Here is a 27,088-nt window from a genome sequence, read left to right as displayed (position 1 = left end):
AGGCAGGCTGAGGGCAGGACGGACTTGTTTGAGCTGAAGCTTGACATTCTTTCATACCTTTTGAATGTTTAGAAACAGAGGTTCATACTCTGGGGTTGCATTCATTTTAATGTTATTTCTACTTAGTTTTGTTTTTGAGATGAGTTTTGCTCTTGTTGCCCAGGCTGGAGTGCAGTGCTGTGATCTCAGCTCAATGCAACCTCTACCTCCCAGGTTCAAGTGATTCTCCTGCCTCAGCCTCCCGAGTAGGATTACAGGTGTGCACCACCACAACAAGCTAATAATTTTTCTATTTTTAGTAGAGACGGGGTTTCACCATGTTGGCCAGGCTGCTCTCAAACTCCTGATCTCAGGTGATCCACCCAACTTGGCCTCCCAAAGTGCTGGGATTAGAAGCGTGAGCCACCATGCCCAGGCATCACTTAACAGTTTTTATCAAGATCATCCTCAAAAGCTTTTCTTGTCTCTAATCTCAAACTAATTACTCAAGGATGAAATCATCTCCAATTTAAGCACAAATCAGTTCAAGGCATCTCGTTACCTCAACTTCCCTGGGAAAAGCACAACGAATATTTTCAATTCAATTTTATTATTGATCACTCTAGGAGAAAAGCAGTAAGCTTACATTTATAAGCCACTCAAAACAAGTTATTGTAATTCTTTTGTGAAGAACTTGTTGTAAGCTAACATTTTAGTTGACATTGAATACACTTAAAAATTTTTTCAAATGTCTCTATTTTTTCCCCCAATAATTTCATCATTCTTCTCTGATCCTAAAAAGTTCCTAGGGTTGAGGGTGCTATACATCTTGACTCAAGAACTCACCATCTGGGAAACAAGTTATGCATTGAGAATCCTAGCACTTAAACATTAACATGTTTTTCACAATTAATTTTAAATTGGTCTGCAGTTTCTTCTTGTTAAATCCAGGCCCACTCATGTTTCAATCTGGCTAAGTCTAGGCTATACATATGACTAAGGACTTAATTTCTCCATTTAAGAACATCTATTAAAGATCACTTTATACTGTAAAATTACTGGTTTTGTCGTATCTGTGACTGTATTTCCTAATTCAATAGGTTGAAATAAAATGTTGATACATTCTCAGAATCTTCAGGCATGTTTAAGCTATTTTCAGAGGCTATCAACTAAAAATCATACTTTAACGATCCGTATTTATTTATTTACTAATGTTGGATTCCCACTGTGTGATTATTTTTATGCTAACTTCTCAGGTAAACAATGATTTCATGGAACAGATGGATGGTTACACCAATGGCACAGCAATGTATTCAAATGTTAAAAATGCAGCTATACCGCTATGTGACTGCTTTACAACCACTGTATTTCTTATGGACAGAACAAACAAACACAGCAACAAAGCAGATGGTACTTCTCCTAGTGTGTAACATGGGGAAAAAACCCAATAATGCCCAAGTCTGCCAGTGTAAGATGTAAGAAAATATATTTATTTTTTTCATGACAATACTATGATAAAATTGTTAAATACATGCATGTTTTAAAAACAGACATAAGTAACATCTTTAGAATTAACAGCCAAGCATACTAGTTTTACATTTATGGTGTCTTAGTAATAGATTGCTTAAAGTCTATATTTTTGCTATAATCATGTTTTCCAAAAGATACAGAAACCAAATTCTGAAATTATACAATGATATAAAATGTCCAAATTTCTTATTCTAACACATCTTAATACCCAAATTTTCACAAGGCAGGAAATATTTCAGTTGTCATCTCTGTAAGTGGAGTTGTTTTATTCCATATTACTCTCAGAATTCCGTGAATCAGACTGAATCACACACACATAGTTCACCTATAGTTTACTTCCTGAATATGTGTATTTAAATGTTTCCTTATATGATTAAACATGATTTTAGGTACAGCACATCACAACTGACCATTGACCTTAAAAAAAAGTCTGTAGTGGTACTATTTCAATAAATGAAAATGGAACAGTTTGGGATCTGCAGTTTCTCCCTATCTTCTTTCAGCTACATTTACAAACTTGACCAAACAAAAATTAGTAAACAGTTACTAGTATTTATAAAAAACTTAAAATATTTAACATATAATACTAACTTAAAAAAAAAAAACATTCATTCTACAAACAACCTAACAAAAGACAAAACTTCTATCTGTTCACAGTATGTGTATTTTGTAAACAGTAATTCACTATAATGCAATTTTGAAAGTTAAAAAAGGTAATTTTGTAGTGTTATAAGGACCTTGACTTATGGCCAGCTAATGAAAGAGAAGAAAACCTAACATTCTTACTAGGGAAGTTAAGTATTTTAAAATGATTTATTTTACCTTTAAACATACCTGTCAGGTGGTACTATCTCAAATCTAGGATTTCTATTTATTTACCCAGGCCAATCTTTTACAAGCAATTCTTAATTAAAATGTATTTAAGAAAAAGCCATGCTCTTTTTTCAGAAAATAACAGGATAAAACAAATGCCAGGCAAGGCATCAATCACATACTATCTACACCTCCACAACAATGAAAGGTCTCTTTTTCGTGTTGTCTCCCACTATTCACAATGTTATTTGTATTTTCCCTAAATATTATGCTGGAAGGAGAAAATTAAATAGAAGGAAGCTTATGAAATATTAGAAAAAATGGGGAAAAGTATTTGGAACTGAACTGGGAGAAGAATGTTTTTAAAAAATTGCATGAAAACCATTATTCAGTGTTCTTTTCTATGAACTGCAAAAATACTAATGTTAAAGCTGTTAACTTTTCCACGTATAAATGAAAACTGTATTACCACCTAGTGATATTTTGATCATTTACAATAATACACCACTGGAATGTTTAGGAAAATAGAATTATTTAAAGTAGAATAATTCTAAAAGGAAGTGCACTTTAAATATGTAAGGAAATTCAACAACTTAAGTGAGCCATTCAATCAGGTGTGCAAAGTATTTTAGTCTTAAGTGCAACACATAGGATCTATGTTATTATTATTATTTTTTTAAGTACTGATTGGCTACTGTAAAGGCAATCTCAGAATACTCATGTAAATATAATATAAATCAATTTTTTTTTTATCAATTAGACATTTTCCCCATTCACATCTCTTAGTTTTTAGGATATTCAGTCCCAGCAACCAAAAAAAAGTAAGTTATTAATATTTTGCTTCTAGTTAATGTTCAATCAATTTTTCTTCTGTAAGAGCTTTTGAATTTATTGTTTCTGTGGTTGTTTAGCTAGGTACTTACACATAAAAACATTCAGAGGGTTTTCCCCTTAACACACTACTTTTAATTTTCATGAAAATGTTGCACAGTTAGAATTTGTCTTGCATAGGTAAATTCTGATTATAACGTGGACTCTGATAATCCAAAATATTAACATTCCTAATATAGGGAAAAATAAGCACCATTTATGGTTAAAAACAATAGAATCCTGTTATGACCCGATACCGTAAGTATAAGGATTTGGATATATTCTAGACCAAATCACACTCCCTGAAACTTTACAGGTACAATGAAGCCTGACACATCAGCCAACTAACTGAATGTTATTCTTAATCCTTTACATTGGCACTAAAAATAATTCATCTGTAATAAATGACCATGTAATAATTAACAGCACTAACTGAAAAAGAATAAAAATTTAACCACCATAGCAAAGTAAGAGGTTTAAGTATTATTAATAGCCCTAGGTACATAATCCATAAAGATATAAATGAACCAAATTCAAGCCAAGTAATTCCCAATGATGTTCTAAGGCTAAGTCTAAAAGATGAATGTTCTGTAACTTTGGCCATAAATAATTTTCTTCTATGAATTTTCTTCTAGATATAAATAAGATGGGCATGATAGCATGAAACTTTATTTCAGCAGGAAATAAAGACTTAAATGTTTTCCAGAAACAGTTTATCAAGCCAGTAAGTTCTAATCCGTTAACCCCACACACGGACGCAGCGTTGGGCAGAGCACATGCTGGTTGGTACAAACGTGCCCCAGTTGCACACCTATCAAATAAGAAGAAATCATGAACACTTAAAATTATGGAGAAATAAGATACCTAGTGATGTACAGGCATGAGTCCTTCCCCAGTTTTCACTCAAACAGTGGAGTCACTTCCAAAGTAGACTTGAATCTTTGAGCCAATAGTCTCAGATATACACAAGCTAGATTTCAAAGGGTCTCACCCTTCAGGAAAATTATGTTGAATCTGTGACACTCTGGATAGGACTCAGTCAAGAAAATCAGTTACTGAGCTTTCACAATGTGCCTAGTCTTTGTAGCTAATAATCCCATATTTTACTCTGAGATGCCCATTTTTACACTTTCAAAATTAAAAAAAGGCATTTTGTAAAATGCACACAAACTTTAACATAGTTCAAAACAGAAAATAGCAAAAATAACCTTAGATTAAGCAAACAAAAAGTTTTATCAGATTCCTATACCTGAGCAGTAGAAAATTTTGAGATAAGGTTTTAAAAATATTGACATGTTAAGGAGTATTTTACTTTCAAAATACCATAAAATTGATTTTAAATTCCCTTTGGGAGAAAACATTCCCTAGTCTCCTTCACTAAATTACAAATAATTACCGAAATAGAAAAAGGATTTGTAATGTTCATTAAATATGGATGGCATGAAGATGATTAAGAAACTACAGGACTTATTTCCAACAAGAATACAATATGCGTGAAGTTTTGAAAATGTGACTTTTCACCACAGTTTCTGAGAGTGCAATAGTACTAACTGTTCTAAATGTAATCTTTCAGATCCATGAGCCGTGAAAGTAATGCTGGTTGGAAAATGAGGTTGATACTTCCTCCCTTAAACGTCTCAATGAATGGCTGCTTCTGTTTCTAAGCTGCAGAAACAAAGCACCTCTATCACATAAGCACATAAACACACAACTCAGCTATCCAGATACTCAGGGCCACAATCTCAAGTCCAGGGCTGTACAAATTTAACAAATCGATGACCTAGATTGCATACGTGTGCTAATCTACACAAGATATGATTCACAAGCTTCCTCTAATGTTAGAAGTCTGGCTAAGTCTTTAATAATTTAATATTAAATATTATTTATTTAAAACAGTCACTCATAAAAGAAATGTAGTCATAATGAGCCCCATAAGGATCTCCATTCCTCAAAAGGGAAGCTTGATTTGAAACTGGCTTGTAAGTGAATTGACTTGTAAGAGAGGTAAAAATGTGTCTTACATGAATTATTACTATCCACAGACATGATGGAATATAATGCTAGTTTGACATTTAGATTTTTCTAACCAATGACTGGACTTTCACTGAGGAAAAGAGATATTTTCCAATTATTTTTCCAGTCAGTAAAGGCTGGAGGGTACACATCTAGCCTCTGCTTCTAACTAGTCCTTAACTGTCACTTCTAAGGGAGAAGTCACGAATCTAACTGGACAGAGCACAACCACTAAGAGACCAGCTTGTAAACACAGGCATGCAACCTGCATTGACAAAGAGAGCACACTTACCAGTGTCTCAGACAACTGGACATGTGACCAAGAATGTCCCCTCCCTCCCAGTTTCCTCCTCTCTTCCCGTGTTGCTGCTCTCCTTACACACACAGGTGGGGTGGGGGTAGAAGTACTATCCTGGGATCTGCACAAGGTCTAGCTGTCTTCAATTCGATGGGGAAAAAGAAGGAAAACTGCTTTGGCCTCAGACATAAACCACATTCTTTGAAGCATACAGCAACTTATAAGGAGCTTACCCAGACTTACAGTGTTACTCTGCTTCTCATAAAGCTAGTGATCCTCATGTATGAAACTCCAGAAGTGGGGGAAAGGTGAGTGATATTCTGCACTTTTTTCATACATAAAATGCAGTGAAGTCTTGCATAGAATGAAAGGACTTAAGAGCCCCAGCAATATTCACCATTAGCCAAACAAATGAATCATTATATAGGTTAGAAAAGGCCCTGGATCCAGATGGTCACAGTTGAAATGCATATATATTGAGGACAGAAATCAAACAATCTCTTCTGGCCTTTTCTCATTATCTCAGGTTAGTGTCATTCAGAGCAATAAACTTTTACTGTAGCCAACACTTATCCCTGTCCTAGAGAGATGAAGTATGGGACTGATACATTTCAACAGGGAACGAGGCAGGAGTTGAGGGCAAGCTTCCCATGGTAACAGCAAGCTTTGGCAGGGAGAGAAGGCAGCCCCAGGTCGGAGTGTCTGGGGTGGAAGCTAAGGGAAGGCGCCAAAGAGGATACAAAGAAAAGCAAGAAAACACTATTTAGGGATGGCTCTGATTGGATATAGTTTTCATTGCTGAATATTTCTATGAGCTATAATATAGTTTTAATATACTATGTATGTACATAATGAATTGCATTTCATTCCAAATTTCCACAGACCATAAAGCTCAAAAATTTAACTGAATCCTAGCAGTTAAAATCAGGATTCATACACAGAGAACCTAAATAGATTTGTCCCTTGTCACTCTGTGGCTTTTTTCCACAATACAGTTTTTAAAAAGATAGAATATGAGCTTCAAAAAAATTAATTGATCCATTATTTGCAAATACATTACAGAACCTCAGATAATAATAATAATAATTAAAAAACAGGCATATCTTATTCAGACACTTAAAATTTTCAAGAACTTTTGCCTTAACTATGAAAGACAAAATACACACGCAACCTGAGGGCAGGGAAAATACAAGATACACTTTTTAGTTCTTCCTTCTGCTTTTCCAAGAACCACAATCACTCCAGACGTCACTTATGAGAAACAAGGGTGGGCAGTGGATGCTGTGCTGAAGGCGCCCAACCCTGCACAGCTCACCAAGCGACTGCTTTACCTGCAATACAGGAGTGCCCATGGCCTTCATATCAGCTTATGACAGCCACCAAGAAATAGCCCTTGGGTAACTGTTCCTGTAAGAAGCATTCTCTCTTTCATTTTATATTTAAAAATTTGAGGACTGGATCAGAAAATCTGGCATGACAAAAAGACTCACGAGTGGGAGGAACATCCACTGGGAGGTGTCAAAGATCAACTCTGCCTGGGCAGCCAGGCTCAATGGAATGGTCTTCTCAGGAGGAACGCAACCCAATCAGAACTATATGAACAGTTAATGCCACTAGATAATTGCTTAGTAGTCATCTCACACACTGAATCACTGGAATTATGGGCTTATGAATAATACTGAATTTGCTCACATAAAGCTGACACTGGATCACAAAATAAAATGACTTAAAAACAACCTGGGTCTATAGCCTTAGAAATGTAAATTTTAAATATTAGGGCAACCAGCTAAAATAATGGTAGCAAGCATAAAAGCTAAAAAATAGTGAAAAGGCTTCAAAAACCTATCACAGCAAGTGACATGATTATGATTTAGGCTGGTCAGTGTCACACTTGTTTTCAAAGTTTGTACCCCTGAGACAACTGTTGGATAACCACTATACAGTAGGCACAGAAATCAGCATACTTTACCAAACAAAACATGAAATCACTGTTGCTACCTTAAAAATTATATTAATTTTTGTGAATGCTGTGGATAGAGGCGAATAATCTTAAAAGTTTTTAAATCTGTGCTTGGTTTTCATCTAGAAAGGAGTAAATGTCAGGCAAATAAACATCATCTGTTACTTGGACATTTTTCTCCCTGGCCTGCAAATCCACTTGCAATTCCACCAAGTATACACGTGAGAAAACCACGAACAACAGAACAGTAACAGCTGCGGCAGGACTTGTTCTACATGTATGTACGAGTCGGTATTAGCCTTGAAATGCTTCTTGAAGGTAGAGCACATGAGAATTCTTTGGCTTGATGACAAAGAGCTCCAAATCTTGAGTTTTGTGGATTGAGGATTCTGAGTCACTTTACTTTGGCTTTCAGACTACATTAACAGCACATGAACACCTGTAGTGTAACTTAACATGTAGAGAAGTTCACCTCCTAACAGTACTTCACAGGATCCCTCCAAGAATACCCAGTGCTGACATGGCAACACTAGCAAGAAGAGCTTATTGAGATGGCCGAATGGAGTGACGTGATGACACTGTTAATCGTTTGGTTTGTTCTGAAAAAAGTTTGTAAAGGACCACCCTCCTCCATTAGATTTAGGAGAGTCTTCATCTTTAGGAGGAATCAAAAATTGTCGGGAATTAATGGAGCATGGACTTCCAAATGAGACAATCTCACTATTGCTGTCTATGGATCTAGGAGAGTCTGGAGACACTAAATTCCACGTATTTACATTGGCCTGAGGTCTATAACCCACAGTTTTATCTAAGTCCTCCTCTGCAGCTATATCTTCCACAGCAGAATTAATGGGAAGGTGCATCTGTGGCTTATAGCCTGCCCCTCCTACTGGGTCGTTTTCTTGTTCTTCTTCTGGTTTTGCTTGAGGCTGATACATTGACTGAACATCAATGTAAATGACCTGTGCAGCCCCTCCAGCTTCATCTGCGGCTGGGTTTGGTATTTCTTCCTCAATGATGGGTGGACAGTAGGACACAACCACATGGTTTTCAGGCTCTGCATCAAAGCGATCTTCAGGACGCTCCGCTACTGGGGATATTATTTCTGTATCTTCTATTTTAGGAAATGCTGATCGAGTTTCCAAAACCTCAACATTATTTGGGGTACAAGGATTCATTTCCAATGTTTTAAGAGCACTGCTTCCCTAGAAATAAATTTTAAAACAGTGATTAAAATTGCACTACATGCTACTGCAATGTTCCTACTACCAAACGGGGCACTATTTCTTTTCCCCAAATCTGCTTGTTAACAGGTGCCTCTACTCCTCTGTATGTCACACTACAGCAACTACCGCACAGCCACTTTTCCCCTCCATATCAGTATTTTCCTTGTTATTATTTGTGGGAGAAAAAAAGAGCATGGTATAATTAAAAACTATTAATTTTAGAAACTGAGATGTTTTAAAGCATACTATTTTGCCAATACTTTTTACTTAGAATGACATTTGCATGTTAAAGACTTTTCACAAAAGATTAAAAAAAGCAGCCACACATCAAAGATAAATATAAGAAAATAGAAGATTACCTCACAGACACTCTTTTGAAACTGTAATGCTTTACAGTTTTCTGGATTTGGAATATCAGGGTAGAAGGTTTCTTTAATCCTTTAAATAAAGAATTATTAAAGTAAATTTAATAATTTTAAGATTAGATAATAAGTTAATAAATCATTAGGCTTATTTGAAGTATTTATGAATCCTTTAATGAACATCTGAGATCAACATGGAAGATCTTATGTGTGATCATTCACTAGCGCTGTCTATATAATACATGGAGGTTTCAATTTGAAAACCACAAACAGTAATTCTCTATTTCTAGAACTACAATACCCATGTATCTCATGAAAATGGAAATCAAATAATTAAAATATAGTGGTTGTGCCATCTAGTCCAAAGGATCTGGACTATGCAAGAACAGCTGTGATCCCATGGCACTGTTAACTGAGGTGGTTAAAAAACAATGAGTCATAAAGGTGATAGCCATGTCATGAGTACACTGCAGGCTGTGCTAAGAAAAAGGCTAACAATCTTGACCAAAAACTAAATGCAACCAGAAATGAGATTTGCTCAGTGTGCTATCATATTTTTATGCTGACAGCTACTAAAAGAACTGGATTACTTGAAATCCTACAGAAAAAATAACTTCGTTAATGTGAGTTTGAAATGCTCTAACTTCTAAACTCCCTTCTTATTTATTTTTTTTGGTATTTTAACAGTTGTTTTTAAAATGTGACTTTTAGCAATGAGAACATGGTTACCAAAATAGGCTATTCTATAGTTCTACAACTATTAGTATTTTGATTTATAAATTAGGATTGCTAAATAAATGTTCTCTTGTCATAAATGATGGCATTTTTAAGGCCGGTGAGGACTGGTCTAAGCTTGAATGCAGCCACTGGCTCCACACCTAGCCAGGACAGCTCCTGCCAGACTGTCCTCCAGTCTATGAAGACCATGGCTCATTCCGTACACAACGATATCCCCCTTCACATGGAAGAGGTCATTCATATTTGTTGAATAAATGAGCAAATGATCAAAATGACCAGATTTTTTAAATAGGTCACCAGGGCAAGTGAGATATTAATTGTTAAATTGTATTTAATCTTGCAGATAGCTATTGCTACATTTGTGCCTATAAATATTTTTATAACAGTAACTGCTATGACTTTAAATTATCAGGAAAAACAGTAGAAAAAAAATTTGTACATTGATTCAATTAATTTTAAGACCTTTAAATAATATGTCATGTTCTTGCTTAATATTAAATTCAACATTTGTTCTAATGAAAACAAATTTTTTACTAACCTGTTACAACAAAAAAGATACATTCTTTAATACATAAACTGATCTTACAAATCTTATAAATAATCATGCCCTTAAAAAGCAAACAGCCAGACAAAATGCAGAACCATTACCATTCTCGTTTCCGATAGCAAAGGATACTTGTCACCACTCCAACAATGACAGCTACTGCCACTGGGATGAGAATGGCAATAATTAATCCCACAGCTGAAACGAGACAATTGCAAATATTAAAATCATCATTTTTAGTGTGAAGTATAGAACTGGTTTATGTTAGAAGATATTTAGGTTGGTAGATTATTTAGGAAAAAAATTAACTGTTGCAGGGACACTATTAAAATCTAACCTTTGGGCATTTTGATAATTTTTATACAAATACTTAAACTGTTTCAAGCAGCACCTCTCAATCTTGGTACTTTTGACATGTTAGGCCAGACAGATCTTCACTGGAGGATTAGGGGAGACAGTCCTGTGCACTGCAGGAAGTCTGGCAGTGTCTGTGGCCTCTCATTCCTAGGTATCATTAGTATCCCCCAGTTATGACAATCAGAAATGATACCAGACAGTGCCAACTCTCTCTTAGGTGAAAAAATCACCCTCCGTTGAGAGCCAGTGCTTTAGAGAACCAAATCCTCATGGCTCTTTATTTAAGAGCAGTGTGTGAACTCCAACTCAGGGGTAGAGGATAAGCCAATGAGCCAATTAAAATTCTTTGCTGCAGAAAGACAGTCAAGGCCATCGCTCTTCTCTTCTCTTCCCTCAAATTTATGAGTGTTGTGCTTTACAAAATATTTTTAAGAATATCTCCACTTTTCCCTAGATATGTTAGAAATCACAGAATAGCTGGAGCAAAAAATTTTTAAATGTTGACCACTGGATAAATTCATATGCCTTTAGACCTCTAGACTTCAGACATATCCCAAATTCATTAATTTCTTAGGTACTCAGTTGGAAATAACTTCAAATAACAGACAAGAATAAACATGAAGTAATCTTACAGCTTTTAAACCCTTCCCTCTACCAACCAAAAAATGCAAAAAAATCTGAGTACTTTTTAGAAAGGGTGGGGAGGGGTTCCTACATAAACAAAAAAATCACTAGAAACACTCTGCATGCAGGATGGAAAGCACCTCCACAGCAACCCAAAACTTACAATTTTCCTTTGTCACCACGTACATACTCTTCTCTGGGCCCATTCCCCCATCTGTATAGGCTCGTAAGACCAGGTGGTAACTTGTTTTACCTTGAAGATCAGCAATTCTCAGTGTCTTCTGGGATATGTCAGTAATATTCTTAACCTTTATGTCAGAACGACCTATTTTTAAAATGAAGTATATTAGCACTAATCTCTAACCCATTTTAAATGTGTGGTTAACCACATCTGTCTCACCAACCGCCCTTCTAAGTGGGTCTAGCTGCGGCCAGCCAAGGACTCTGGAGCCGCCACAACCTTGTTCAAGCTCTACCCATCGTCAGTCAGTAGCTGTGTGATATCAGCCCATTATTTAAACCACTCTGAACTGGAGTTTTTCTACTGATCAAATAGAATATCCTGACTTACCTCACAGAGCTGTGTAAAGTTTTCACACACATTCTCTAGCATAATGCCTAGCATATAGCAGGCAATCAATAAAAGTCACTTCCCTTTCTGCTAGTAAGAGCATGAAAACCACCACAACCAAAACTCACTTAGGCCGAGCCTTCCTATGAGTGAGAGTGAAAGATGGGATAAAGCAAATGTGCAAATCAATAGAGATGACTCCAAACCACTTAGAAAAAGGATCAGTGTGATAGGAACTCTCAGATTAGTGAGAAATGCTTTGAATCATAACTTCAAAAGGAAGTGTGAGGAATCATTTGAACTACTATTTTATTTAAAAAAAAAATTAACCAGAATAATGCAGAACAATAGGTTAAAAAATTAAATAGTACTAAATGGTTAATAACAAAAAGTGACAGTTCCCTACCAGCTCCTCCCCCCACCCCTACAACCACTGTAAAACCCACATAACCTGCTCTTTGGATATTTACCTCTATATTCCAAAATAGTAAACTTAGAGAGATGTGACTTTTAACTATTAGACCTTATCTACACATACTTTATAAGGGCAGATAAAGATAGAGCCCTTTTACACTACCGCTACCCTTTTCCCCACCACATCATTCATATAGAAACATCAGAACATTTGATGAATTCAGTGTTTGGATCAGGCGTCCCCAAACTACCGCCCGGCCCGCGGGCTGCATGCGGCCCCCTGAGGCCATTTATCCGGCCCCCACCCACCGCACTTCAGGAAGGGGCACCTCTTTCACTGGTGGTCAGTGAGAGGAGCACAGTATGTGGCGGCCCTCCAACGGTCTGAGGGACAGTGAACTGGCCCCCTGTGTAAAAAGTTTGGGGACGCCTGGTTTGGATTATGATGATCATATAAATATGAGTTACTACTAAGACAAATGGCTTGGTGTGATCATGTTTCCTTTCTTGTTTTCCCATTGTTATAAGTGCTTTTCCCCTCATTTGCTGGATTTTCAATATACCAATCACTAATTTTTCCCATATCCTCCAATGTATAGTCAGTAAGATTTCCACACACAACAAAATCCCAGTCCACATCTCTGCCCTTGCCTCCACCCCTCCCCTGCCTCCTGCACTAGACTAGACGCGCTCTGGGCTGCGGCCCTCCTGCAGCTCCCTGCCTTCTCTCCCCTGCGGCTTCCTGGGTCAGCCTCACTTCATTTCCTCATTGGGATGTACTCTCCTAGTAGGTTCTTGAGAAAAGCAACAGGCGGGAAGTAAATATTTGCAACCCTGCATGCACAAAATGTCTGCATTTTATTCTCACATTGGTTGACAGACTGCTGGAGTATAGAATTTTAGGTTGAAAATCATTTTAATTCAGTATTTTGAAGAGACTGCTGTGGTACCGTGTATTATCTGGCATGCTGCTGGGCTGTCTGCTGCCATTATTATTCCTGATTCCTTGCACATGACCTGCTTGTCTCTGAGCATTTCTTTACACATTAGCTGCTCGGAAAATTCTTAATGACATACCTTGGCATAGATCTTTTTTCTATTTATTTTGCTATGTATTTAATGAATTATTTGACCCTATATACAGTAATCCTCCATTCTCCTCAGAGAATAATTGTAACAAAATACTATAATAAAAATTATGTAAATATGGTCTCTCTCTTTCTTAAACATATCTGATTATATTGAACTCATCTACTTTCAGTCTGTGTTTCACCAGAGGTCACTTAAATGGCAGAAAGCGAGACCATGGAAAGTGAAACCACAGAGAAGGGGATGTGCTTGTAGTCAGGCCCTTCAGTTCTAAGGAACTGTCTTCAATCGACCCCTCCATTCAGCCCAGATTCATCCTAACCACTTGTCTCCACTGCTGGTTTGGCAGGTACTAAAGAAGTTCCTTCTCAACAATGCCTGACTGCCCAAACAGATTTCACAATCCTCCACTCATTTAAGTCATTTGTCCCATTTCCGCTCACAAATTTCTGAATCTTTTTTGGTGTTGTTTTGCTTTTTCTGTTCTCTTTCTCCTTGTGGCTTTTTTAGAGTTTGGGTTTTTTTTTTCCCTTCTTTATGCTAATTTTAGTGACCAATCCACCAGATCTCACTGGAAATCCAAATGCTAGAATTATAGTTGTTTCAAGTATAAAATGTCCAAGCATGTGAGGCAAGTCACACTAGACTGTGGATGTTTGTGGAATTTGATATTTAGGATGTCCCTCATTCACCAGCAACTCACCTGGGGACAGAAGGGGAGGCACACACTTTCTGCAGCTGCTCTGGGGAGTGACTGAGACAGTGCCCAGCCAGCACCACCATGCCGTGGTGGTATTCTCTACTTGTCAGACAGGCATTAAATAATTAAAATGATTTCTTTCTGAGGAGAGGTCATCCAGGGAAATGAAAGTTTTCAAACTGAAAAGATGATATGCTTGTGTTTTGCAGCTATGAATAAGAAACATCTGACTCTCAGCAGAAATAATATTAAAGGAAAAGCCAGAAATCTGTACAAACAATTTTGTATTTGTAAATCTGAGAATTCTCTAAAGTCTTTGGATATACAACTTGCCAATTTCCAAGGATTATCTGTACTTTTAAACACATTCCCAATCAAGTCAATTAAGTTTTCCAGCTTATCAAGGACATGGCTAAGTAAGATGCTAATAGGCCAATAGCTTTTTATCAAATTACAACTGAGGATCTGACGTACTCTTTGGATTCCTGAGTTTTTCTCCTTCATTGTTGTAAGTACAAGATTTCTTTATGAAAGTCAACTTCATGAAATGCCTTGTCATGGATTATGTAAGGCTCCAATAAATGATTGTTTCTGTCCTATGAGGCTTATGATCAAAAGCTTCAGAATAATTGTTTTAAATGATTTCTGAAAGATTATACATGTCATTTATTACATATGAAAATCTTAAAACTCTCATATTCATAGAATGACCGCCTTTTCATTTCTCTTTCAGATAGTTTTGAAAACCAGTACTAAACGACTGAGCAGGACTTTCTTTCCTTTTCTGTTGTGGGTAATGAGGAACTTCTAAGACACACTAACATGCTATCGATTTACTTACCTGATTCTAAAACCCTCATCTTAGATGTGTCTCTTTCTCCTTTTCCAAAATAAAATAAATATCCTCTTAAAAAGCCTCTGAGTTCTTCCACAGGAATGTCTTCCCATTTTACTAGTATCGAATCAGCAGAGGTATCCTCAACAGTAAAATTTGGTGCAACAATGGGAGCTGTAAAAGGAAAAAGTCAATTGCTACAGGGGAGTGTATGAATACAGAGTATACAGTAATGTTCCATGAGCTTTCTAGCCTCAAAAATAATTCAACTTGGAATTAAAACTTTATTTAATCATAAATTTTCAGAGAGAGATGATCACTAACGCCTTTTTTTGTGACGCTTACATACTAATAACCACAGACAAAAAAATATTTTTAGGAACAAAGGTAAAATTTACAACATCACTTTTAGACAAAACACATATCTAGCAAAGTAATCTATGCAAAATCTTTCGGTGACTACTCACATAGACATCATTTGTATTTCCCATCTTTATTGATAGTCCTGAAGAAGTTAATAGTTTTTTTAAACTTGTAAAAGTACTAATTAAGTATTTTTGACATCCAAGTTAAGACGTAATTTTCTTGAGAACAGTAAAATTGTGAAATACAAACATGCAGCAAATGAATTCAGAGTAAGTAGGCCTAGCACAGAGGCTGATGCCTGTAATACCAGCACCTTAGGAGGCCAACGTGGGAGGATCGTTTGAACCCAGGAGTTCGAGACCAGCCTGGGCAACATAGTGAAACCTGATCTCTACCAAAAAAAAAAAAAAAATTAGCTGAGCATGGTGGCATGCACCTGCAGTCCCAGCTACCAAGGAAGCTGAGGTGGGAGGATCACCTGAACCCAGGAGGTTGAGGCTGAAGTGAGCCATGATCTTGCCACTAGACTCCAGCCTGGGTGACAGAATAAGTCTCTCTCTCTCTCTCTCAGAAAAAAGTAGTAATCAAATACTTTTTATCAAATTATTTTACCTTCCTTAAACTAAACATCTAATTAGACATCTAGAATTAAACATCTAATTCTACTTTTAGAATTTAATCATATCACTGTTGCCAATTTATAATTCTTCATGCTATCTTGAACTCTTAAAAGTAAATACCCATTTAACTTACCCAATTCTTCTATATATCCAATCATGGTCCGTAATAATTGATATCCTTGATTTCTGCATCCATACAGGAAAAAATTATATCTTACACCTGGTTGAAACTGATCTAGAGGATGAACACATTGGCAAACATTCATAAATATATTACTATGAGTATCTATTTTAGAAATACCAAATTTATGACATACTCTAAAATTTCCAAAGCTAATTTTTCTTATTAAAAAATATATACGTATTTTAAAAATTAGTAATTATTCAGAATAAAAATTGACTAAACAAAAATTAAATTTACTTCTATTTTAACAAAAGTTTAGTTTTATAAGATGGGATCACCTTGGAGAGAATGACAATGATTAAAGCTTACAGTCTGTTCCTTTTTCCAGGAAGAAACCATCATTGCTTGATTTTAAGGAACAAAATGTAAGCCTGAATCAATTTCCTGGGTCAGTTCACTGTGCCATTCATTCCAGGTTCACATCATGCCTCTATAAATCCCTTCCCTACATAGTGTTATTTCTGCGTTGGAAAAAAAACAAACAAACCCACTGTTCTCTCTTCTTGTTCCAAGAAGCAGAATTAAAAGTTGCACTCTACCTTGAAGTTTCGGTGTTAAAGGAACTGAGTTTTAGAGTGTGTTCCACTTTATAACATTACCAGTAAGTGTCCTTGGGTGAGTTAACTCCATAAGATATAGAGGTACTAGGCCAGGCATGGTGGCTCATGCCTGTAATCCCAGCACTTTGGGAGGCCGAGGCGGGCGGATCACAAGGTTAGGAGTTCCAGACCAGCCTGACCAACATGGAGAAACCCCATCTCTATTTAAAAAAAAAAAAAGATATAGAGGTACTTTCTGAATTAACTCCACAGGATACAGAGGTACTTTGAATTGAAGTGCCTTAACTTAAATTCAAAAGCCTCCTTTTAAATGCCTCCTGAGCACAATGCAATGTGTGTGATGTGAGCAACACTGACATTCACAAAACAAAATGTCAAGCATGAAGACACTTGCAGAGTGCTGGGGAAAATAGATGGACAAGGGTAACCATAACAGCATGTTATATTAGAGCTATGTATCAGATGCCATGGAATCTTAAGTAAGGGGCCAAATGAGTCTAAAAAGATCAGAAACAGCTCCCATAAAAGACATGTGAATAAGGCCTTGAAAGGCAACTAGGTGCTCATCAGTGGCTGTCAAGAAAGAAGATAATGCTGGAGAACAGGGAAGGTGAATTGGCAGTATATGGCATTGCATTTAATTTGCAAAACACAATTATTCTGGCATGGTTAAAGCATTAGTTCTTCAATTAAGTGCCCATAGAATACCAGTGGTCTGCAGGCTCCAATAAGAGACAGTAGTCAATGTCTAAAATTATAAACCCAAGAAAAACTGGATCAGCTTGTCTAAAATTTTATCTTTTCTTCTTGCAATGATTTTCCTTAAATGTCTGCCATGTGCTGGCACGTCCTAAGTACGTATTAAAGTAACTCAAGCTCAGTCAACTGTTTAGTTTTGTAACATTTTTCTTTAGGGAAAGGTATGCTTGAGGTCATGATTTTACACTGCATGTACATCCATAAATCTGTACCTCTTTTTATGTTAAAATCATTTATTAACAAAATTTTATAGGGCTCTGCCACTTAAAAAAGAAAAAAAAAAAAAGAGCCTGAGAAGGTTAGAGCATTAGGAATGTGCTGATGTCCAATAAGGGAGCAGACAGCTTAATGAGTAGACAACGGGATGAGAGAGGAATAAAAGGGGTGCCTACTATGTGCCACTTGCTGTTCCAGAAGCTAGCAGTAAATAAAAGACAATATTCTCAGCCTCTTCAAGTTCTGAATAACTTTGAATGTGAACCTGGGTTCTACCACATACTAATTGGGAAAGTTACCTAACTTCTCTGAGTTTTTTTCTCAAGCTTTTTGTCTTTGTTCAATTGTGGTGGCACAGAAAGTTCTCCCACAACCACTGCGGAGCGGCTTCTCCATATCTTGCAGGTCTCAGCTAAAACTTACATGGGTAAATACTCCATTTAAATCCACTCCAGCCTAGACCAGTCCATCCTGATTATTCTGAAAGCCCAGGTGAGAAAGGACAGACTGGAACCACGTAAGGCTCATTCAGCTCCATGGGAGGGGACGCAAGGGAAGGTGCAGGAAAGAGAAGGGTGGCATGTGGTTGGGCCCTTGATAAGGGAAGTGAGCTGTAAGAAAGGACGAAGGCAACAACTCAGGAAGATCATTACCACTTCAGCCAATTCTATATGTGGAGGAATTTGGCTGTATTTCAGGTAGAACTGGGCAATAATCTGAATTCATATGTGATAATCTAATGAATGGGAACCATCCTCATCATCTGACAGAAAAACAGTAAACAAGTAGAAAGTGTTTCCTGAGAGAGAGGTAAAGAGCAGGTTAATTGCTCTTCTGGACTTCCCTAACATTCGAGGGAGGCAAGAGACAGGAATGATCAAGAAGCATCACTACTGACAGGCTACGGGGTCCAGAAGTCCCATGGTTACAGACAGGATACACTCCCATCCTGCCAGAAAAAAATGATGATCCCGGAGAGAGGGCTCTAATTCCTAAGGTCAAGGCTGGATTAGCCTGTAGGTTATTAAATACTCCTCTGTGGATAAACTTCTCAGGCTACATCTCATCAAGGGCCACTCACCTGCAGCTCACAGGCTCCTGAGCATCAGGTACATGGAATGCAAGGCCTCCCACCCACACTGTGCTGAGTCCTGCTGATGCCCCCTTGCCCTGCATCAGGCAAAGTGGAAAGAGGTTCGTGGCCATTGTGCTCAGTCTCTCCCTAACCTCAGTAACCTGGGCCCTAGGCAAACAAAGGCAAAGGCCCTTGCATGAGACCAGGCTGCTTACAGTCTGTAGTCTTTTTTCCTGAGCATTTATTTCTCCATGTTGCTAAATTTTTCATGTAATTTTTAATGTTAACATTTCATTTTATAGGTGTACCATCATTTACTCATTCCTTTATTTGCTATTTGGGCTTTTAATTTTTCACAGTTATCAATAATACTGTCGAGAACATTCTTAGATTAAATCTGTGTTGTTCTCTGATTATTCTTTTTTTTATTGTACTTTAAGTTCTGGGATACATGTGCAGAACATGCAGGTTACATAGGTATATGCATGCCATGGTGGTTGGCTGCATCCAGTACACCATCATCTACATTAGGTATTTCTCCTAATACTATCCCTCTCCTAGCCCCCCAAACCCATGACAGGCCCCAGTGTGTGATGTTGCCCTCCCTGTGTCCATGTGTTCTCATTTTTCAACTCCCACTTATGAGTGAGAACATGTGGTGTTTAGTTTTTTGTTCCTGTGTTAGTTTGCTGAGAATGATGGTTTCCAGCTTCATCCACATCCCTGAAAAGGACATGAACTCATCCTTTTTTATGGTTGCATAGTATTCCATGGTGTATATATGCCACATTTTCTTTATCCAGTCTATCACTGATGGGCATTTGGGTTGGTTCCAAGTCTTTGCTATTGAGAACAGTGCCACAGTGAACATACGTGTGCATGTGTCTTTATAATAGAACGATTTCTAATTCTTTAGGTATATACCCAGTAATGGTATTGCTGGATCAAATGGTATTTCTAGTTCTAGATCCTTGTGTTCTCTGATTATTTTGAGGAATAAATTTCTAGATGAGTAATTACTGGATCAAAGGGCTTGGATCCTTTCACGTGCTGCCACAGCTACCCCCCAGGAAAATCAAACCTATTCACACCCACCCAGCAGTAAAGACAATCACTTCACTGCACCCAGTCCCACATGTTGCCTTTTAAAAATGTTTTGAGAGAACTTAATTGAGAGATACTAATTCATCTTACCAGATTCTATTACAGTTTCAGTGCTGTTTGAGGGAACTTTTCTCCAGTCCATAAGGCAGGGTTCCGACCGAGATGAGTTACACCACTTAATGACGTAGTCACAAGTCATGTTGGGGTCGTAATGCCAGGTGAGGAGAATCCCCTTTCCCATCCCAACAACTTGCTCTATTTTGAGATCATCTTCAATAAGAAAGGAGGATATTTTACTGGCATTAGAAACAATATAAGGTAAATCTCATAAAAATGGACATGAGTTACAAAACTCACTTCACTGTGAAAAAATTATAAAATAGAGCTCAACTAGATAAACCTTTAGCAAAGATTAGAAGTGTTGCTGTTATCTTTATTGTAACAACTGTAGCACTTACCTGTACACACAGATTAACACAGCAGCTAAAATAAAGTGATTTTTAAAAAGTACCTAGGATCAGGTAGTGACATACTGGGGCTAGGACATCAAGATCAAGACCCAGGAAGGATGCAGCTAAGGACATTGGCTGGGACAGGGTGGAAGGTGGGAAACTGGGAAGGGGCTGGTGGACAGGCTGAAGCCCTCCTCTTATCACCCACCACGAACGCGCACTCTCCAAGAACAGGCGAGACCCAACACAGTGTACAGTGTAAGCACACAACAAACGTGTGGAAACAGTGGACGAACTAGCCTACTCTCTTTCAAGGAAGACTGCAGCCCCAGAGCTGGGCTGAAGGGGATGTCTGGCTGACCAGGAGCAGGGTGGGAGCAAGGTAGAAAGTTGTGGAGTCATGGAGAGGCTAAGACGTGAAATGGCCGGTGTGGGCACTGAGAAGGAGAAGCCTGCACAGAGTCCTAGCAGACATCAAGGGGCAAGGGGCAAAGGCTAAAGGCAGAAGGCAGGAGTGGAGGCCCTGGCGAAGTTTCGTTTCCCTGTCTTGCCAGATCTTGGCCTGGGTGAGAAGTGGAACCCCCAGTCTAGGGGTGAGGAATTGGGGTGGGAGATAGGGCAGTGTGGTCAAAAGGAAGAAGGAAATTTCCCACCGTAACAAAAGGAAAGAAGTAGTATTTATAACTGACATATATATTTAAGGGTTCAGTAAAAACAAACATAGAAAGGTTTTTGATTATTTCTAAGAACAAATGTTTAGACAAGTAACTGTCTCTGGAGCCAGAGCTCACGAGCCTGTGAACTGCAGGTGAGCAGCCCTTGATGGGACGCAGCCAGAGAAGTCCAGCCACAGCACAGTACTTAATCACCTACAGGCTACAGAAAAGGCTCAGTAACACTAACACAGACAGTTCCCACCGTAACCGGAGAAAAGCAGTAGTCGCTATAACTGATTTATATTTAAGGGTTCAGTAAAAACAAACATAGAAATGTTTTTTGAATGAAATGTGCATTCATAAAGCAACTACTACTAAATGCAAGACAACAATTTGGCTTGGAATACAGGACACTTTGGACATAACGGCTTTTTTATTCAACGTGATTAAAAAGCCACAGCGTCAACCTAAGCTGAGGCTGCAGCGCCTCCCTCCACTCGGGAAATCCTCAAGGAATAAGGATTCGTTCTGGGGCTTCAGAAAGTGTCTGAAAGCTGATTAACAGAATTGCTAGTTCTGTAAATTACCATTTTCTAAGGGATATACAGAAAAGGTAGGATTATGTTTCTTAAATTAAAAGACAACATAGCTATTACCTATCATTGTGAGAGCAATGAAATATATAATCTAAATCACTGTGTTATCTTCTTATGGATGTTTACATCTCTCTTTCATTTTTTATTTTGTTATTTTTGCCAGGCCAAAATGAAGAAGCCATTATTCTAGGCCCCACCTCCCAGCATCTGCCATGCCCTCAGGCATCTCCAGCAGCACTGCAGCCTGGGCTCTGTATCTCTGAAATGCACTTTGTTTTCCCCCTTCTTCCTCCTAATTCTCCTATGACTGACTCAAAGAGAACAAAGAACAGTCAAGTAACAAGCAATAAGAACTCCTCAAACTGGGCCGGGCACGGTGGCTCAAGCCTGTAATCCCAGCACTTTGGGAGTCCGAGGCGGGTGGATCACGAGGTCAAGAGATCAAGACCATCCTGGTCAACATGGTGAAACCCCGTCTCTACTAAAAATACAAAAAAATCAGCTGGGCATGGTGGTGCATGCCTGTAATCCCAGCTACTCAGGAGGCTGAGGTAGGAGAATTGCCTGAATCCAGGAGGCGGAGGTTGCGGTGAGCCGAGATTGCGCCATTGCACTCCAGCCTGGGTAACAAGAGCAAAACTCTGTCTCCAAAAAAAAAAAAAAAAAAAAAAAAAGAACTCCTCAAACTGGAGTTGGAAAGCTCCTTAAGAGGACCCTAACTGGACCGATTTTTCTTCCTCTAGGAGCAATGGTTATAGAAAGGTGCTCCTATACTGGGGCAAGACAGCAAAGCAGGGTAGGCAGAAAATGACTGGAGCATGGAGATCAGTGGAAGAGGAGGTGGAAGTGGCCATTTGCGAGTCACTCACGACTCGCAAAGCTATCAAGGTAGAAGCTGGGGAGGAATGCATTAATCACTGGACATCTTTAAAATTTAAAGAAAGGTACTACATCCCGTCTCTACTAAAAAAAAAAAATACAAAAATTAGCCGAGTGTGGTGGTGCATGCCTATAATCCCAGCTACTCGAAAGGCTGAGGCAAGAGAATCACTTGATCCCGGGAGGCAGAGGTTGCAGTGAGCTGAGATCGCATCATTGCACTCCAGCCTGGGCAACAAGAGTGAAACTCCATCTCAAAAAAAAAAAAAAAAAAAAATTACACCATTATTGTGTTACTAAATCCTATGTTGAAGATCTAATTTATACCTTAGGAAGACTTTTTTTTAATCAATAAAAAATTCCTATTAATAAGGAAATTCTTATCAAAAAAGCTGCCAATTAAAATGAGCCCTTTTTCTCCTGCCCAACAATTTGCAAAACAGCCTAGCTGACCTAAAATAAATATTTCTTCCTAAAAGTCCCTACCACCACTGTAACTCTCCAATATTATATGCTATAGTAACTGAGTACAGTAATGATTGTATCCATCAGTGCACATGCTTCAATTCAATACTAATGACTGCTCTCTCAATGAACTGTAGACATCAATCTGCTCATTCTGCCTTCTATGTCAGCAGCAACAAGTTATACCAGAAGAATGCTGGCATTACAAAAGAGCAAATAACATCAAACATTTCTCACTTTAGTTTCCTGTTCTTGTATACTAAAGCATCTCAAGCACTTACCATTTGGAATTTCCATACTCGCTATTTTGGAAGGTGGTGATGAGCCCACAGAATTTTTAGCCACCACACTGATGATGTAGTCATTCTTATCAAGTCGTATCTCTGCTCTGTGTTGAGGATCAGGGATTTCAGAAAGCGACTGTGTTTCCTCATCTGATGAACATGATACATTGTAGGAAAGTATTTTTCCATTAGCTTCATTAACGGGTAAAGGCTATGAAAAACAGACAAACTGTTATATACCTGCAAAAGCTGGCTGTGACTAGGAAAGGGAATTGGGTCTAAACTGGATGCTACATTAACAGTAGCAAGGTTGGCCAGGCATGGTGGCTCATAACTATAATTTCAGCACTTTGGGAGGCTGAGGCAGATGGATCACTTGAGGTCAGGCGTTTGAGACCAACTTGGCCAACATGGTGAAACCCCGTCTCTCCCAAAAATGCTAAAATTAGCCAGGTGTGGTGGCAAGTGCCTGTAATCCCAGCTACTTGGGAGGCTGAGACAGGAAAATCACTTGAACCCAGGAGGTGGAGGTTGCAGTAAGCCAAGATCATGCCACCGTACTCCAGCCTAGGCAACACAGCAAGACTCCATCTCAAAAACAAAAAAACAACCAGTTACAAGGTAACATCAGAAAAGATGAAGCTATCAACAGTGTGAAACACAGATTTAAAATCTATTGGGAGCTGAGTAAATCAGTAAAGAAATACTGAAGAAAAACTGTACTTACTATAAGCAGTAAGAGTGCACAAAAATTTAAGTGAATACAAAACAATATTTATCTTCACATTTTTCAGAAGCAAAAGTTTTAAAACTATCCAGAAGCACTGCTCTACTTCGTAACAAACAAAACATTAAAAAAAAAAAACAAAACTATACCATCATGGGTTTTTTCCCTAAACATTTGTTTTCTCATTTTAAAGTATTACATGCCCACTACAGAATACTGGAAAACATACGAAAGCTGAAACAAGTAAAAATCTCCCATATTCACACCTCTTAAGTATTCTTCCATCTTGATAGTTCTTTCAAGTTGTTTTTCTAGGTATGGATTTTTAATTAACATAACTGTTTTAAACATATTACACCATTTACTTTTCCATAATATATACTTGTCCATAATACAGCTACATACGTTTTCACGGTTTTGTATTTCATGTAGCATTTTTACCAGTGTACTTGAATATTCCTTAAATAAATGAAATTTAAGTTGTTCCTAATTTTCACAATACTAAAACAAATATTTTGGTAAACCTTTTTGTGCCACTTTTTCTTTTCCATAGAATTTTAAAATATGAATTTCTAAAAGTGAACTTACTGGATAAAAAGAAATGAACATTTAAACCTCTTCATTTATACTGAACTGCTTTTCACAACAACTGCCTTAATCTACAGAGCAATGTATGGGGCTCTCTGGTCCAGAGTGAGGACGATGTAACCCTGCTAAAAACTCCACTCCAGCAGAGGTCTCGGATGACGCTCCAAATGGCCTGCTCTCAGGGGCAGGCTTTAGTCCTAAGACTTACAGGCTTCCTGGGATATTCCAGCCCACATACTGTTTGAAATGTCCTCCTCCCTCAGTGTCTGTAATTCTATTTTCTTTGCTTTTCCTGCCCCTCTAAATCTTCCCCATCTCCTCTGCTGATTCTATGCATGCTGCTGTCACATGGGCTCCATCCCTGGCCCACTTTGCACACTGCATCTCCCTCAAGTGATCCCATTTATGTGCTACTCAAAGCTGTTTCCAGCACCAACCTCTCCCTTGAGCTCCAGAACCTTACAAATACATCAAACCATATACTGAACTCTACTGATATCCCAGTGGTATGCCTTTTAAAAACTCACTATGACCAAAACAACATAATTTTCTACCCGAACATACTCTTACTTGGCAAATGGCAGCACCATCAGCATAGGTAATGAAGTTAGAATCTAAATCCTTTCAATGATTTTAGTCTTTAGTTAAGTCTTCATCTAGTTTGAAGACTATTCCAAACTTTCTCTATATTGAAGTAAATTGTATAATCATTGCTATACTATGAAGTCTGACAGGCAACTCAGAGTAGGCAGGGGATTTTCTAATCAAGAGTGGATAAAACAGTCAAATACAATCTCAAAGCAATGGAACTCACACTGAACCTGCGTGGACACTTTTATTCAAAGCTGTATCGATGTCAGAAGAGTTTCTAAATTATGTTTTACTTTCAATAACAAAATTCACTACTTAAAGGAATCCTATTATGACTGCTTGTGTAAAATCTAATATAGAAAACAATTGTTCATGTTTTTGATATTCATAAAATATTTAAAAATATAGCAACAAAACGTTCCAGTAGAGAAAAATTAGTAAAATGTAATACAATTCATATTTCATCTAAATATTTTACAAAATCATACACAACTTTATAACCGGCATGTAATTTATTGAAGGGAAATAAATTACAGATGAAATATATAAAAATTTAATTTCCCGTTCATAGAAGAAAAATGTAGCAAACACTTAGGATTCTAACCTATAGTTCCTGACTAAAGTGAGGGAAATAGAATTCGTGAAATCCTCAGGTCTTTTACAGGCCTCATAAGATCAAACCCAAGAAGTTTCAGATCTGAGACAGAAGATCCTCACTACAATGACTGTGGGGAATTAGGAGTGACAGGAATTTGGGGGGTTGAGGAACCAGATTGGATTCTCAGTAATAATGCAAACAAAGCCAGTTTAGGAAGCCTCAGCTTCTGGATAACCCAAGTACCATATGTAAGCTAAGCAGTTTAGCAAAGTAATGTGAATGTTCATGGAAAAGTTAAATATTTACCTTCCAGTAGATTATTAAATTTTTTCCATCAGAACTCCACTCTCTCCAAGTATCAGGCCCCTTTGAAGGAACTAGAAAGATTTTAAAGTTATTCTCTGAAGACACATACTACATACTATATGTATATGGTGCTTGACATTTTTTTTCTAGGGTATTTGGAATTCTCAATAAAATGTGAAGCAGTTCAGTAGCTTCCACTTAGAAAATAAAGCAATGTTCTCAAAAAAAAAAAAGAGAGAGAGAGAGAGAAGAAAAGAAAGCAATGTAAAATCTAAGCTCTCAATAACTTTAGCAAAACACACAGCTTTCTTCGAATGGGTTAAAATCTCTCTGCAGGCTGGCTGTACTGATTCCTTGGGTTCCCCTCTGCCTCACATCCTCCCACTTCCTCCTTACTTGGCCACACATTGGCAAAGACACTTGCCTCAGCCTCTCTGCATTTTCTTTGTCCTCCCTTCTCTGCCTACAACTCTCTTCTCTTAAACCACATGGCATGCTTCCTCATCTTTGTATCTCACCTTGACTATTACCTTATTAGTGAGTATTTAAAACTGCAATTCCCTGCACCACCCTTATTCTTCAACCTTCATTCCTATCCCTTCCTCTCCTCTTTGGCATTCATCACCACCCAATAAACTGATGTGTCTGTGTGTGTGTGTACATATATACATATAGATGTGTATATATATAAAAAAATTTATTTCTAGTCCTGAATCCTACAAACTCTACAGTCAGATATCTCTGTTTTATCTGCTGCTAGATCCCTGCTAACTAGAACAATTCCAGATACATACAGGTTGAGTATACTTTATCTGAAATGCTTAGGACCAAAAGTGTTTCAGATTTTGGATTTTTTTCTGATTGTAGAATATTTGCATATATATATAATGAGGTATCTTGGAGGATGGGACCCAAGTCTACACATGAAATTCATTTATGTTTTCATATACACCTTAAACACACAGACTGAAGGTAATTTCATACAACATTTTAAATAATTCTGTGCATGAAACAAATTTGTGTTGAGTACTTAAGTGTGGAATTTTCCACTTGTAGCATCCCGGTGTTCCAAGAGTTTTGGATCTTGGAGCATTTTGGGTTTTCAGATTACATATGCTCAACCGGTAATGCATACTCAG

At 37.8% G+C, this 27,088-nt stretch overlaps 1 protein-coding gene across 1 annotated transcript in view; it reads right to left on the bottom strand.

The window, feature by feature from the left end:
• Window positions 1-1,448: 1,448 nt before the first annotated feature.
• Window positions 1,449-27,088, bottom strand: part of LIFR (LIF receptor subunit alpha) — an 81,590-nt gene continuing 55,950 nt past the window's right edge. Inside the window, exons 12-20 of the mRNA XM_039469026.2 lie at window positions 25,950-26,020; window positions 23,137-23,350; window positions 19,898-20,077; window positions 16,043-16,144; window positions 14,930-15,097; window positions 11,478-11,639; window positions 10,438-10,531; window positions 9,049-9,127; window positions 1,449-8,668 (exon numbers count right to left, since the gene is read on the bottom strand). Of these exons, the coding sequence (XP_039324960.2) occupies window positions 8,045-8,668; window positions 9,049-9,127; window positions 10,438-10,531; window positions 11,478-11,639; window positions 14,930-15,097; window positions 16,043-16,144; window positions 19,898-20,077; window positions 23,137-23,350; window positions 25,950-26,020 (1,694 nt within the window). The 3' untranslated portion in view covers window positions 1,449-8,044. The remainder of the gene's footprint in view (window positions 8,669-9,048; window positions 9,128-10,437; window positions 10,532-11,477; window positions 11,640-14,929; window positions 15,098-16,042; window positions 16,145-19,897; window positions 20,078-23,136; window positions 23,351-25,949; window positions 26,021-27,088) is intronic.

The sequence above is a fragment of the Saimiri boliviensis genome, chromosome 1, assembly GCF_048565385.1.
Source record: "Saimiri boliviensis isolate mSaiBol1 chromosome 1, mSaiBol1.pri, whole genome shotgun sequence".
NCBI classification, from domain to species: domain Eukaryota; kingdom Metazoa; phylum Chordata; class Mammalia; order Primates; family Cebidae; genus Saimiri; species Saimiri boliviensis.
This window is presented reverse-complemented; position numbering and strand designations above follow the sequence as displayed.